Source organism: Balaenoptera physalus, assembly GCF_965194825.1.
Source record: "Balaenoptera physalus genome assembly, chromosome: 8".
Classification (NCBI taxonomy): domain Eukaryota; kingdom Metazoa; phylum Chordata; class Mammalia; order Artiodactyla; family Balaenopteridae; genus Balaenoptera; species Balaenoptera physalus.
Window position 1 is genome coordinate 48,493,316 of NC_138887.1, and position 16,264 is coordinate 48,509,579.

Consider the following 16,264-nt stretch of genomic DNA (forward strand, 5'->3'; position numbering starts at 1 on the left):
TTGTAGTGCCGGTGCTGTCCCGTCCACTGGCCACAGGGTGACCCTGCTTCCATGGGGAGCCCCGAGGACCCTGGGCGGGTTCTGTTGGAGTCCTCAGTTTACTGACACACACACTGGGTTCAGGGCAGAAGTGGGGAGAATACTACTCACCTCTTTGATGGGATGTCAAAGGAGGACCTTGTGGCATTTTCTGGATCTTGTGTTCATAGCACCCCCCTGCTGTATGACTTGATTTGAATCCAGAAGCGGCTGAGAAGAATCTACCTGTAGAACAGGGTTCTAGGTTCGGAATCAGGCTTCCCCTCCAATGCCTCAGCCTTCCAATTTGGGTTGAACTTGTACGGGCTTCCTCGGTCCTTACAAGAGGGTCCTTGGTTTCATGCAAATGGACTCTATACCAGGGTGCCCCACCAGTCTCCGGAACACCAAGACAGCTCGCTCAGAAGATTGGTTCCAGGCTGAGACCAGGACCCTTGTATGGCACCAAAAAAAAAAAAAAAAAATTTTTTTTTTGGTTTTGTTTACAAAACACAGTGTTAACATCACAATCAGCTTCTTTGCTTTGCAAAGAGGATCTTGTCAGGATTGCTAAAACAAGGACCTCAGCCAGGGTATTTAAAATATGAATTGATTTACTCAAGTTTTGTTTTGCGCACAACATGTTGGGACCTGCCTGTTGGGGACAGTGAGGTCATTCATTCTTTCCCTGACTTTCTAAACGGAGAGGCAGGTCCTGCGGTGGTGGTAGCAGGGTTTTGAGTTTGAAAATGAAAATGGGAGAGGTTGGCTGAATGGTTTCGCTTTTAGTGCTCTTGGGTCTTGAGCAACTCGGACACCTGCAGCCAAGCCTCCTGCACTGAACGAAGCCACCTCTCTGGCTCCCCTGCCATGCATGTGCTAGGCCTCTGTAGCGTGGGATTGCTTGTTCTCACTTTTCTATTTTTTAGAAAATACGACTCAGTAAATTTCAAAGACCTAGCGACTCAACAACATACAGATTTTTCTTTTCAGTTAAAAGTTTTAAAAATAGGAAGTACATGTGCTTGATAAAATGTTTGAACAGAACATCAGGGCATACAGGGAAAAGTAAGTCTCCTTCCTTTCCAACTCCTCTCCCCAGAGGTAGCACCTGACCCACGGTGTTTTCAGCTAAATCCTCTGTTACCCTAATCTGGGTAAGGTTTTCTTGGCTACCTAGGTACTCACCTCTGTATTTACATTACTGGTTTATATATTGTGTAGACATACACACACTTGTGCACAAAGATATACACACTATAATTTCCCATTGTCTAGATGCCACCTAGGCGATTCCCTATGGGCAGGCACATGGCAGAGCACGGGCTCTTGAGTTCACACAGCTTGAGTTTAAAGCCCAGCTCTGCCACTTGCTGTTTGACCCTGGCTAAGAAACCCCAAGGATCTGTGCCCTTGGTTGCTCACCTATAAAACTGGGATAATAGCAGTTCTTCCCACATTGCTGTGGTGAAGACTGAGAGAGATGAAGTGTGAAAAATCCCTGGAGCATAGTAATCCTGCAATTAACACTTGCTCTTTGGAACATTCCTAGGCTTGGGGTCTCTGCCTTGGAGAAAACTCTTCCAGCTCAGCTCTGTCAGGCAGTCCACGTGGAGTCTTGCTTATGAATGAGCCAGACTACTATGGCAGTGGTCAGCTGGTCTCCCAGTCTTTTTTCCTCTGAAGAAAGGCGACTCCATGTTTTGCTGAAAGTTAAGTGGAAGATGAAGAAAAAAGAAGTGATTTCCTCTCTCTCTCTCTCTATTTTTTTAAAGAACATTAAGACCCCCAAACCTGGTCTCTCAATTTAGATAATGAGCCCAGCTTGTGTCTTGCTGCTACACTGTTTTCAAGGCTTTCTGCTAAGTGTTTTTATGACAGAAGCTCCCAGCCTGCCCTGTCCATGGTCATCATCATTATTCAAAATTTTGAACGTGGCCCTCGAGTGTGAGGGGGCCTGACTTAATCCCAGATCTTGTGCTCTGGCAACCAGGAAAGGGCAAATTGTGTGAGGGTAGGAATGCATGTGTGTGGGGAGATGGGAGGACACTGCCACCACCTTGCACATTGCTAGCATCTAGGGTCTTTATTAGTATCCTGGCCTTGGGCTGGCATTTGCTAATGGGAGAAAAGGGCTCTCCTTTGCTCCAAAGCATTAATGCAGCATCTGTAGCTCCACCATGATAGCATCCTTCCTTTGCATCTCAGTGGATTTTCCTCTTGGAGAGCTCATCCCTCATATTTTAATATGTACAAATGGCCAGGAAAGGCCATGCTGTCAGCTTGATTAACTAATAACCTCAACGACTGGATTGCACCATCAGTAATTTGAAGTGACTACCAGCTGAGACCAAGAGAGGCCTGACAAATGGGAGTATCTGGGGAGGAAGAAGGAAAAGCAAGGTAGCTTTGCTTCCTCTACCCTTATCTAGGGCTGGCTGGTCCTGTCTGTGCTCCTTAGAATTACTGCCCATGACTGCCCTCCTACATGTTGTGGAGTCCAGTTCAGAGAGTCTGTCACTGCATTCGAGGTGCAGGGGAAAAAGTAACTTCCAATTAGTGTTAAGCTCTCAGAAGAAGAGGTGATGTCCACATCTCATAGGTTAAAATGTGGGGTTGCACTCCTCTGTCTTTATTCCGGTGGGTAGGGGTGGGTTGGTTCTGCGATTTAGCAGGAGGGAGTATCCCAAGAAAAAGAGAAGTCACCGGGTGCTAGGGAACTTGCAGTTGCTGTCAGAATGTTGTTTTACTTGTCACTAAGTCATAAGAAGTCTATAAACTGAAACAGTGGATTATTTAACAGCTCCTTCCGGGACTGAGTCCTACTCAGCAGATATCAGCCAGGCCTGTAAGGCTCTGGGAAATGTCTTTGCTTTGAGAAAAGTGGTTGTATTACTTGGAGAGACAATATTAGGGACATGTGGTATGTCTACTTGGAAAGGGCTGGCTGCTCTTGGAGGGCAGCCAGGCCTGGAGACCAAAGCTCTGGGCAGTTCCCAGGCTGGCCCAGTCTCAGTCCCGGCCCTCACAACCTCAGCTCTGATGTCCTTTTGTAGTTCCCAGAGACTTCTTGGTCTGGCCTCAGCTTTTTGGAGGGCAAAGGTGTGCTGGGGTTGGGTGCAGCTCTCCCTCTGTTAGGAAGGGGCATGACTGCTGTGCTGGGATTCTGATCCACAGCTGTGCAGGGAGGTCATCTGTCCTGTGCCCTCGTTGTTTTGCTATGTGCTAAGTTACCGTCTCCTGCTGAAGTGGAAAATCCCATGCATTTTAGGAGGGAAGTGGCTTCTCCTGGGACAACAGTGAAGACTCCCCTTCCTTGGGGACCAGCCCTCTCCCCAGGTCCCCTTTCCTCTGGTCTCCAGGCCTGGAAGAGAGTGCCCAAGAAGCTGGGTTGGTGATGCCATCTTACTTGGCTGATCCTGAAGGAACCCCACCATCCTGCGTGGCAGGGCTGGGGAGGTTCCCTCTGGCTGAGTTTCAGTGCTTTATCTCTTTTCTATCTGTGGGGTAGGCCTTCTCTGTTGGTGGCTGCTGGTTCTGCTTTACAGTTAGGAAACTTCAACTTATCAGCAAGGAGCACTGAGTTATTTATTCTGAGTCATTTGAACCATCTTTGGTTTCTCCAAAGGTCTCAGTTCTCTTGAGTTCAGTGTCATAGACAGAAAGTAAGCATGCAAAACCACTGGCTGGTTCCTTCCACTCTTTTTTCCTCAAAATTAAGGTACTAATAACCCATTTGAAAGCATCACAAGTAATGGTAAGACCAGGGGATTCTGCGGGCCTGGCTATGACGTATTTTACCTCTCTTCCCTGCCCTTTTGGCTACTTATTTGCAAAAAAAGAGAAGGTCTTTGTCTCTCTGAACTACACCTCATGGGTGTTCTCCTCAGCAAGCTGAATCCATGAAGGTAGGGAAAGTTTCTTTAGTCTTCATGGTGGAATAATTTCCATGATATGCTTTGGACATGTTGAACACTCTGTAACTGAGCCATTGGGGTTTATTATTCCTGAAGGAAGGTCCACCTGGATTGATTAAAAATATTACAGAAGAAGTCAGATCCAGGTAAGCAGGTCAAAGAATCACAGGTAATTTCTTCAAGCTATTGAGTTCTATGTACCTACGTATAGGTGTGAGTAAATGTAGTGCAGAGTCCTTGACCTGCAGACAACAGCCACAGCTCCAGGGGGTGCTGTCCTCACTGTGGCCTTAGAGAGGCCTTGGGACTCAGGAAGCTGGGCTTGTGGTCTGCTGTCACTTTGGTCTGCCAGGCCTGTAGCTCCCCCTGTGCTGTGGGGGTCTCCACAGTGGTCTGTATCTGAGCACAAGTATTGTGTCTCTCAAGGACTCCGTGGGATGATGGCCCACTCTGGAGGTCATGTTTCTTATGTGCTACTTTCCTGCGGGTGAGAGGTGGTGACAGGAGGAAAGGCATGATCTACCATACTTGTTTGCTTGGCGAGTGATCAGGATGGAAATGGTGTTCTCCACTCTGGCATTTGAAACTGTATTTTGGTGATACTTTTCTTGGGAGGTGATGAACTTTTAGAAAGGAAGACTGCATCCCCAGAGGTTTGTTTGGAGTCTCGGTACTTAAGCAATTGCTGCTAACTGCCTCAGATTCTCTTGTCCAAGGACAATCAGCAAAGAGGCTGTAATATATATTCCTTTCTCTGTGTTAAATTTGTTCACTGTGGCCCCGGTTAGGTGTCAGAAGAGATTTAGGTTCTGGCCTTTTTCCATCTGATACTGCGCGGCCACTCTGTCGGCCAGACGTGTAAAGATCCCTCTGGCCTTCCTGGCTTGTCTTAGATTGCAGGATTCAAAAGGAACTTGGGGCTTTTTGCTACCAGCAAAATCCTTTGGCCAACTGGAGGATCTGGGGCAAAGTACTCTCCCAGCTCAGGGCTCCATTAGAGAGATTTCTGTAAATTCCCTCCTCGCTCCAGCATTCTGCGATTCCGTGGATGTACATTAGCTATGCTTAATAATCCAGAGCCTACTCTTAATGGAACTGTAGGAGTGGGAGACTCTAAATAAGAAATAGTTCTTGAAAGTCCAAAAGTCTGATGCTGTCTTCTAGTTCACACCCAAAGACCTGTTGTGCTTGGTTGAGGTGCCACCCATTTTGACATGCCCTGGATCTTGGTGGCCTCAGGCAGACTAAACTGATTTGGAAGACGCCAAAGCCCAGACATATCAATGCAAGGAGGTAGCAGATTTCTTAGTTATCATATAAGCAGGAACAGATCAATATTTTAAAATTTAACTTAAAAAAATTTTATTTATTTCGTTGTGCCGGGTCTTAGTTGCAGCAGGCGGGCTCCTTAGTTGTGGCTCCAGGGCTTCTTAGTTGTGGCATGCGAACTCTTAGTTGTGGCACGCATGTGGGATCTAGTTCCCTGACCAGGGGTCGAACCCTGGCCCTCTGCATTGGGAGCGTGGAGTCTTATCCACTACGCCACCAGGGAAATCCCAATTTAATTGTTTTTAACTTAAAAAAAAATTACCCAAGTAATACATGTTCAATGTAGAAAATTGAGAAAATAGAGTTAGGCCAAAAAAAATTGCACAATAATCTTATCACCCAGGGGTAATCATTGATTATGCTGTAATCACTCTTGTCATTTATACATTGATAGTTATATATCTATCAATGTATGGGAAATAGAAAAATACCATACATAGTGTTTTATAACCTGCTTTTCTTTTTTTATACTGCTTTGAATGTATAACATTCTGGGTTATTCTCTGAGTAGAGATGATGTAAACAATGGCTACAGCTAAACCAGTCAGAATTGAGAAGGGAAACATCAAGTGAGGTTTATTGATGACTGCTGCAGATGCACACTGTTCCCTGTTCCCTGGAAAAAGAGTTCATATCTTAATGGGGATAAGATGTATTTAAAACATTCACTGAGTTTCCCAGGGGGTTAACTTATCAATTGTTTGTGGAGTAGCGTAATCTGTAAATCAGTAAGTCGTGCTGATTATTTGGCATCATGAAAGTGAAATTTGCAGTTCAACTGGTGCTTGCTTTTCATCTGGTTCTGGTAATTTGACATAGCCAAGCTGCGGTTGGCCCTTGTGCAGGGCATCGATCAGTAGCTCATTGCTCTTGGTTTTAGGATGCCTGGGGAGTTGTCAAAGGTGATGGTGTCATCATCTCTTCTCATCTTGTGTGGCTCATTTCCCCTAGTACCTTGAGATTCCTTACAGGGGTCTGTTCTACAGAGAAAGAAAAATGTACATCTTGATAAGGAGTTTATAGTCTTGCAACATTTCTCCCCTTTCCAACTCCAGTTCTGGTTGTGTTTCTACCTATTGGGATTGTGTTGCTTGTGCAAAGAAACTGCATTTCCTGTGGGAGCTGAAAGTTAGACCTACCGCAAAGAAGATGCCCTCCCTTGATGATGGTTGGGGGATGTGTTTGGGTAAGAGGTAGACAGCCCTGGTCTCTCCTGCGGACTCTGAGATGCTGGAATTGGCTGCTACTGGGTATTTCAGCATGCCCTAACCCCAACCTCTGCTGCTGATTTCTTTAAAAATACAATCAGAAGCACCTATTTGGGAGAGTTTGGACATACAGGGTGATGTCCTAGGAAGATTCCTGGCCCTTGGATTCCGTAACCACAGTATAGTTTTCCTTCTAAGGTATTTCAAGTAATTGAGGATTGACATGGTAGGTGGCGGGGGGGGGGGTGTCAATCAGATATTTGTTGAATGCTAAGTACTGGCCTAGATGCTTTACACACATTAGTTCATTTAAATTCCACTCTATAGAACTGGCAATTATTAGCTTCATTTTATGGATGAGGAAACTGAAACTCAGAGACATTAAATGACATACCTGAGATCATGCAGGCTCCTGGAACTGTGAAGAAGCTTCCTGGTGTTTGGGAGAAGTAAAATGTGGTGGTTAGGTTAGGTGTAGTGTTGCCAGGTAAAATACAGGATGCCCAGATAAATTTCAGATATACGACAGATTATTTTTAAGTATGAATATATTCCAAGTATTGCATGGAACATACTTATGCTATAAATGTATTCCGTGTTCATTTGAAATTCAGATTTAATTGGGCATCTTGCATTTTTATTGGTTAAGCCTAACAATCCTTGTTTGTAGACAAGATTATGGAGGGTGGTTCTGAAAGCTAGGGGGAAGTGAAGGGAATAGGGAGCCAAGGAAGATAGTTTGAGGAGGGCAGTGACATAATGAAAGTGTTTAATCTTAATGAACAGGCAGAAGTCCCCAGGGAATTGGAGAGGGAAGGTGGGTTTGAAGGCTGTTGAGGAAACATCTCAGCGCAAGAACAGCATGGAGCCCAGGCAGAGGTGTGATGGTTCAGCCTCAAAGGAGCCAACTGTGCTCCTCTCCTCCGGACTCTGCCTTCAGTGATTCCTGTTGGTAGCTTTATATTAGACAGGGCAGTAGTGGTTACACTGTGGAAATTGGCAAATGCTAGAAACCAGGGCCCCCAGAAAACTAGTTATTAAATATCTTCCAGCCTACCTGTGGGCCTAAGGGGATAGAATGATATTTTAAAGGCCAAAATCAATGCAATCTAGAGACTGGTTATTATATGGGTACTATGTAGGGAGTATAGGGAAAGCATATAGCAAAGGTTATTTAAGCTTACATTTCAAAGGCAATTGGCCATAAAGCTTTTTAAGGAAAGAAATTGTTCTGGTCAAAGCATGCTGCTCCTATGTCCCCAGATGAAGGCTGCTGTATCTATGAACAAGCTGACACAGACTACAAGCTGAGTTTGGGAGAGTAAAGATGTGCACAGGGCAGAATGTTTGTTCTACAGACTTAGATACCCTTGTGTTTCCCCAGCCAGATACTGGCACATGCCTTAGTGGATCAGGGCAGACCCTGAGCCAGGCTCTTGAGCCATGGCCAAGTTAGGGACTGAAGACTGGTCACTTTGAGAGAATTAGACACAGCAAGGCGGCAGCCCATGGGCTTAGAGGTCCCTGCTTTGTCACTGTTCCATCTCGACCAGAGCAGATGAATCAAGATTCTTGCTCTGGGGCATTTAGTGGACAGGATGAAGAAAGCCCTGAAACATTCTTAGGGTCCCCAAAGATTGCTGCTTATGTCATAAGTTTTGCTCTTAACTACCAGAATCACAAGGAATCACTTCTACTGTTATTCTTGGCATTGCATCTTATTGTACTGCATCCTTCTTTTGATTCATCTCTGCTACAGTTCTGTTGCATATTTCTAGGACATTGCGTTAGGAAAACAAACAGTGCCATTAAATCCAACCCCTACTGCCTTCTAACAGAACCCGCCTGATGACTGGAACGTGTTGATACTTGACTGTGTCATAGCCAAACTTCAGAATATTGAGTAAAACATAAAATTCCCTGACAGAAACTTAGTTTCACTACATGGCACAGCTCCCAGGCAGGTCACATTAGGCTCTAGGCTACAATTTTCCCTTTCTCTCCAAAGGATGTAAGTCTTTTCATAACAGTTTCAGTGCAGGGTAGAATGACATCTTGCGGATGCCATGACGTCTCTCTGTTCTGAACTTCCACTAAGACTCAGACCATGCCTTGATCCTCCGGGAAGCCTTTGCTGACCCATTTCCAGGAATAGTGAGGGTTCTCCTCTGGGTTCTACTGCAGTGTCATTTACTGTACTGATCAGTTTCCAGGCAGTGTCGTGATGGCACAGGCTCTGGAGCCAAACTGCCTGGGTTCAAATTACTGTTCTGTGTTCTACAAGTTGTGGTCAGCTGGGAAATTATTGACCATCCAGGCTTCATTTTTCTCATTTACAAAACGTTGGGTAGAAATTGTACCTTCTGTTGTACAGTTGTTGGAACCTATGTAAAGTGCTTAGCACGCCGCCTGGCACATTAGAGGGGCCAGATAAACATTACTATTGCTTTCTCTGCAATTGACTGAGAATTTCTTCCTTTCTTCCTTCCTTCCTTCCTTCCTTCCTTCCTTCCTTCCTTCCTTCCTTCCTTCCTTCCTTCCTTCCTTTCTTTCTTTTTCTTTCTTTTCTTTCTTTCTTTCTTTCTCCTTCCTTCCTTCCTTCCTTCCTCCTCCCTCCCTCCCTCTCTTCCTCCCTCCCTTCCTCCCTCCCTCCCTCCCTTCCTTCCTTCCTTCTTTTCTTTCTTTTCATCTGCACCACGCAGTTTGCAGGATCTTAGTTCCCCAACCAGGAATGACTGAGAATTTCTTGAGGGCTTCATCTTTCAATGCCAGTGAATAGCACAGTTTTAAGCACTAGGTGCTCAGGGCTGATACGTGAGTGAGAGGTGAGTTCTCCTTTCAAATGACTTGTCAAAAATAATCATCAAGTGTTTAGAAATAAAAAACAGTTTAATTTGTGAAATTTTCTTTGTAGGTGTGCTTTTTAAAAGTCATATAAAATATTGTGCTCACTTTATTTTTATTTTTTAAAAAATATTTATTATTTATTTATTTATTTAATTTACTTTTGGCTGTGTCGGGTCTTAGTTGCGGCACGTGGGATCTTTGTTGAGACATTGCAGCACGCAGGCTCTTCGTTATGGCGCGTGGGCTTCTCTTTAGTTGTGGCGTGTGGGTTTTCTCTTCTCTAGTTGTGCTGCGCAGGCCCCAGGGTGCATGGGCTCTGTGGGTGTGGCGTGCGGGTTCCAGAGTGCGTAGTCTCTCTATTTTGTAGCATGCAGGCTCTCTAGTTGAGGCGCGTGAGCTCAGTAGTTGTGGTGCGCCAGGTTAGTTGTGGTGCGCCAGGTTAGTTGCTCCACGTCATGTGGGATCTTAGTTTTCTGACCAGGGATTGAACCTGCATCCCCTGCATTGTAAGACAGATTCTTTACCACTGGACCACCAGGGAAGTCCCACACTTGATTTTTAAATCAAAGACTATAATACTTTGACCAACAATTTAAAAATATATATGGATGGATATTTGTTTCATATTGCAGGCAGTACTGTTTACTAAAAGAAGCATGGATTTCACAGACAGACTTGGTTTAAATCCCAGCCCCATCAATTTACTGCTCACGTGGTTTTGGGCAAAGCACTTCAGTTCCCTGTGCGTGAGTTTCCTCATTTGTAAACTGCGGCAAAGACAACTTTCCTTCTCACGGTGGTTGTGGGAATTAAATGAAGTCACACCCGTAAAGCAGGGTTGTTGGTATATACTAAATTGTCAGCAGATGGTAATTTTTTGTTGTCGTTGTTGTTGTTGTTGTATTTAACAGAGGTGTGGCAAGGGAAAGAAGGGAAGAGAAGGGAAACAGAGACAAGGATCAAGGTAGACAAAGCACAAAGAAGGAAGACAGTGAAAAAAATAGAAATGGCCACCAGAAAATAAAGACAAATAAAGTGGCTTATAGATTTCACTTTGTTTTAAAATATTATATTTTTACTTTTTTTTTTTTTTTTTTTGCATGGGTAACACATAGCCATGGCATGAAATTCAAAAGGTTCCAAAGGATACTCAGTGAAAAAGAAGTCACTTCCACGCCACTTGAGCCAACTAGTTTACCTCTTTAGGGGTAACTACTTCTACTGTTTTTTTTTTTGGTGATTCCTTCCAGAAATACTCCAAACATACACTGATAAACAAAATGTTCTTATTTCCCATGATCTTTTTTTTGGCCCTGCCGCATGGTATGTGGGATCTTAGTTCCCCGACCAGGGATGAAACCCGCGCCCCGTGTAGTGGAAGCGCGGAGTCAACCACTGGACCGCCAGGGAAGTCCCAATATTTCCCATGATTTAATTTTATTCTTCTACGTAAATGGCGGTGCATGGATGACAATGTTCTGCTCCTTGCTTTCTTTATTGAACATGTTTTAGCAATCATTCTTTTGTGGGAGATACAGGGCTGCCTCCTTCCTCTTAGCCCTCGTATTCCATTTATTAACCGGTTCCCCACTGATGGAATTTTAGGTTGTTTCCAATCTTTGGTTATTACAGATCAAACTACAGTGAATAATTTTGTTCATGCGTGATTTCACACACGTGAGGGTATAATGGGATAGTTTCCTAGAAATGGAGTTGGTTACTCAAAGGATATGGGCAATTTTGCCAGAGACACATAGAGGCTGTACCCATTTAATGCTCCCTCCAGCAAGGTGTGAGAACACCTGTTTCTCATACTCTTGTCAACACATGATGCTATCAGTCTTGATCTTTGACTGATGAGGGAAAAACATGTCCCAGTGTAGTTTTAATTTGCGTCTCTCTCTTTTTTTTTAATAAATTTAATTTTTATTTATTTATTTATTTTTGGGTGTGTTGGGTCTTCGCTTCTGTGCGAGGGCTTTCTCTAGTTGCGGCAAGCGGGGGCCGCTCCTCATCGCGGTGCGCGGGCCTCTCACTGTCGCGGCCTCTTGTTGCGGAGCACAGGCTCCAGATGCGCAGGCTCAGTAATTGTGGCTCACGGGCCCATTTGCTCCGCGGCATGTGGGATCTTCCCAGACCAGGGCTCGAACCTGTGTCCCCTGCATCGGCAGGCAGACTCTCAACCACCGCACCACCAGGGAAGCCTTGCATCTCTCTTGTTATATGTAAGATGGACCATCTGGAAAGCTATTTGAGAACCATTTTTATGTCATTTTCCACGAACTCTACGTTTATATCCTTTGTTTGATTTTCTGTTGGTTTTTGATCCTTTTCATATTGATTTGAAGGAGCTCTTGATATACTCCAAAAGGTAAACTTCTGTTCTTCATGTGTATTTTTATTTTATAATTCATCTTTATATTAGTTTATAGTGCATTTTTCTTTTGCCATGCAGAAAATTTAGATTTTTATAGAGCAAACTTTATATCCTTTCTTTCTGTATTTTGTGACATATATAAAAAGGTTTAGTATACTCCAATTTCATAAGAGTATCCTTCTAAATTTTTCTCAAGTATCTTTAAGTAATAGGTTTTCAAAGTATTGAGCCAATACAGACTATGTTTGTCACATGACAAGATGAGCTATTCTTGTCCACACCCTGATGTAAATACAAATACACAGGAAAAATGTAGGTCTCTCTGGAAGGCGGAATAAGTGGTACTTTTTTCCCTCTTTGTACTTTGTTTTCCAGGTTATCTGCATTGGTCATGTACTACTTTGATATTCAGAAAGATATTAATTAAATGAAATTTACTTTTACCTACTTTAAACTTCACTTAAGATACCCCTTGGTTCCTGGATCTCTCAGAATGCTAGTAATGCTGCCTACTTTGCTTTGGAGATAGTCTGTCGGCTTCCACCCTGAACAGCTTTAGCCCCTAGTGACTTCCTTGTTGCCAAATCCAGTGAAAGCATTTTAGTCCTAATCTGACTTTCCCACTGGCATATCTGAAGCTCCTGCCATGCCTTCCTGCTTGGCATTCCTCTATGCTCTTCTTCACTCCTTCCTCCTTGTGTGGCTTTACTTACCCTTTCTTTCTGTTTTACACAGATGACTCCCAAGTGTATGTCCATGACTTCGATCTCCTGCATTCTAGACAGACAGTCTAGACGTATGCAGTGTTCAGTGGATATTTCCACGTAGATACCCCACAGACACCTTAAATTCAGTATGTTAGTATCTCCTAAGATTGTGTGTCTGGAAAGACGGGGGATGTTATTTTTCACAGTGCCTCGTGGAAAAGGCTGGCAAATGAGAACATGGAGAATTTGAACTCAGGTTTACTATATCTGAGGTTAGTGCTTTGCTTTAATTTAGATTCAGTTTATCAGCACCTACCAGGGCCTTGGCCTTAGCCCTCAAAGAACTTTCAGTGATTCAGCTTGATTTGCATGTTCTTGGTTTTTTAAGGCCAACAAATCTTTTGGAAGGTTGGTTGCCTTTTCCCCACAGCCCAAAGTAATTTGCTTATCCTGATGGGAAGCCTCATTCATTTCCTTAAAGTGAACAGGGCTTCCTCTTATGGAGTAACTAGCATTGAAGGTCTGGATCTGTTTATATCCCCTGAGAGTCTGGGTCCAATCCATTGGAATTAGTAATCACAGAGAACTCAAGGTATGGCATTCAATTTAAAAACAGTTACATTCCAGTGGGAAGAGGAAACTTCAACCAGAAGAGGTTGGCTTGGTTTTCTAACTGGAAAATTGGTTTTTCTGCCTTTGCAATTGCTGACAATCACTACAGGAAGAGCCCTACCAGTTCCAGTTCTCCAGGATAGTGTCTTTCTTTCATTTCTCTATTAATTAAAAAATAAATTATGAAACTAACAAACATTATTGTAACTACAGCAAGACTGCCAGCCTACTGAGATGACCACTGTTAATAGCGGTGTTCCCTGCCACGGGCTCACATGAATGGATACAAACAGGCACCCAAATTACACATACAGGGTTGAGTTACCTATTCATTTATTTTTTAAAGTGATGAAATCATACAATGCACATTACCCTGCAACTTGTTTTTCTCACTTAACTCTATGTCGTGAATACCCCATCCAGGTCAGTTAACGTAGCTTTTTTTCTTTTTAATAATAGGTACTATAGCATGTTTCATGATTTATTCAACCAATTTCTTTTTCTTTTTTTAAAATTTTATTGAAGTATAGTTGATTACAATGTTGTGTTAATTTCTTCTTTACAGCAAAGTGACTCAGTTATACATATATATATTCTTTTTCATACTCTTTTCCATTATGGTTTGTCACAGGATATTGAATATAGTTCCCTGTGCTGTACAGTAGGACCTTATTGTTTATCCACCCTATACATAATAGTTTGCCTCTGCTAATCCCAAACTTCCATTCCTTCCATCCCCTCCCATCTCCATGGCAACCACAAGTCTGTTCTCTATATCTGTGAGTCTGTTTCTGTTTTGTAGGTATGTTGATTTGTATCATATTTTAGATTCCACATATAAGTGATATCGTATGGTATTTACCTTTCTCTTTCTAACTTACTTCACTTAGTATTGATAATCTCTAGGTTCAACCAATTTCTTCTGGATGAACATCTTGATGAACACTCTAACTCTATAGGCAAGTTTGCAGGAGGCATCCTTATACATACATTCTTACAGAATGAAGCATTTATTTCTTTTTTTAAAAAAATAAATATATTTATTTATTTTTGGCTGAATTGGATCTCTGTTGCTGCGCGTGGGCTCCCTCTAGGAGCAGCGAGTGTGGGCCACTCTTCATTGCGGTGCATGGGCCTCTCATTGCGGTGGCTTCTCCTGTTGCGGAGCACGGGCTCTAGGTGCGTGGGCTTCAGTAGTTGTGGCTCGCGGGCTCTAGAGTGCAGGCTCAGTAGTTGTGGTGCATGGGCTCAGCTGCTCCGCGGCATGCAGGATCCTCCAGGACCAGGGCTCAAACCCACGTCCTCTGCATTGGCAGGCAGATTCCCAACCACTGCGCCACCAGGGAAGCCCCACATTTATTTCTAAAATGTCCTAAAAGTAAGATTGCTAAGCTACAGGGTTGGCTAGTTTCTAAAACTACATTAATATATGGGCAGGGGAAGGGAAAAGGGAAGTGCTGTACTTCTGTCTGGCAGGTACTACAGTAGGTACTTTCCATAAGTTGTTTAGTTTCATCTTGGTCTCCCGCCTCTAGTCCTGCCCTGATCCCTCCTCTACATAACCACAGACGAGTATGTCACTCCTTTGCTTAGAAGCCCTGCATGGCTCTCATCTCCTCCAGGTTAAGGCCAAGCTATTAACATGGCCCACGAGGCCCTCCACAGTTTGGTCTTCCCTACTTCCCCTGTCTCTCTTTTGCCCTCTCCTTCTCGCTTTGCATTCTAGCACCCCCGGACTATTTGCTGTTACCCACCCTCCCAGGCCACTGCAACCCTCCAAGCATTTGCTCTGCCTTCCTCTCTGTTGTGCTGATTCTTTCTCAACTCTTCCCCTGGCTCTTCTCTCACTCATCACTTAGCACTCTGTTAGTCTCTGGCTCTTTCAGAATGCCTTTTGCAGGTTGGTTTATGAATGAGTGTGGCTAGATCATGCCATAGTAACTTATAACCCACAGTCTCAGTGGCTTAACACAAGTTTATTGTTTGGTCAGTCAAAGTCTGCTTTAGGTCTGGGTCATTCTCTTGGGAGCTCCCTTCAGTGACCTGTTGATGGAGACTCCACCATCCTGTAATTGTACCATCCAGAACACATGGCTTCTCTGGTTGATGTGGCAGGAGAAGAGAATACTGAGAGCGTCATGCTGGCGGTTAAATGTATTGACCCAGAGGTAACCATGTTACTCCTTTTCTCAGCCCACTGGCAAGCCCTGTTACATAGCCCTGCCTAGCTGCAAGGGGGCAGAAGTGTAATCCTCTCATGGGGCTGGAAGGAAGGAAAATGGAACATAGGTGAGCACTGGATGCCTCTACTACAGGTGAGATGCCGCCATTCTCTATGTGTCTATTTGAATTATTATATGGTATTAGAATGATGGTTTATGTGTGTCTCCCCAGTAGGGTGGGCACCTCTGTAGAGTAGAGGACTTTATCTTGTTCATCTTCATGTCTCTGGCATCTGGCACATAGGAGATGGCTAGGAAACATTTGTTGAACAAATCCATTCGTACAAATCAATAATCTACATTATATAGATGGGACAGTAAAGTTCAGAGAGGTCAGTTAACTCACCTATGATCACACAACTAGGAGGTAGCAAAGCCAAATTCAAATCTAAGTCTGTCGGATTCCAAAACTCATGCTTTTAGGAAAGGTTCTAAATTCCAATCTGAGGGCAGGAGAAGACCGGTGTTCCAGCTCAAGCATTCAGGCAGAAAGGGAGAGTGAATTCTGCCTTACTCAGCCTTTTTGTTGTATTCCAGCCTTCCATACAGTGGATGAGGCCTACCACTTTGGGGAGGACAATCTGCTTCATTAAGTCTACCAATTCAAATGTTAGTCTCATTCAGAAACACTTTCACAGACACACCCAGAATAATATTTAAACAAATATCTGGGCACCCTGTGGCCCAGTCAAGTTGACACAAAATTAACTATCACACCTAACTTTCCTCACCCTCCCATAATTTTTACTATTTGTTAATCTTCTACAGGACTCCTTTGCTCATGTTCCTTCTATATTTGGTGTTGTTAAAAAACATTAAAAGACAAAGTACTTTAATTTTGTGGAAGCAATTTTATCTTCTGAAAACACTTTAAAATAAAAATTATTTGCTAAGAGTCCAATGAGAATTCAGTTCTAAATAATCCCCACCCCTTTTCACTGTTTTCCCTTACCTGATTTTTTTTTTTTTAAAGATTAGACTTCAATTTTCAGAGCATTTGTAGGTTCACAGCAAAATTTGTGGAACA

The 16,264-nt window shown here is 43.5% G+C and overlaps 1 protein-coding gene across 3 annotated transcripts in view; it reads left to right on the top strand.

The window, feature by feature from the left end:
* The window catches only part of LOC309665919 (uncharacterized protein), a 186,769-nt gene that overhangs the window by 23,547 nt on the left and 146,958 nt on the right, over positions 1–16,264 (top strand). For all 3 annotated transcript variants that reach the window (XR_014266754.1, XM_082472815.1, XM_082472816.1), the window contains exon 2: positions 15,209–15,330. Coding sequence is in view for 1 of the 3 variants with exons in the window: in XM_082472816.1 (XP_082328942.1) it covers positions 15,316–15,330 (15 nt within the window). In the remaining 2 variants the exon portion in view is untranslated. The remainder of the gene's footprint in view (positions 1–15,208; positions 15,331–16,264) is intronic.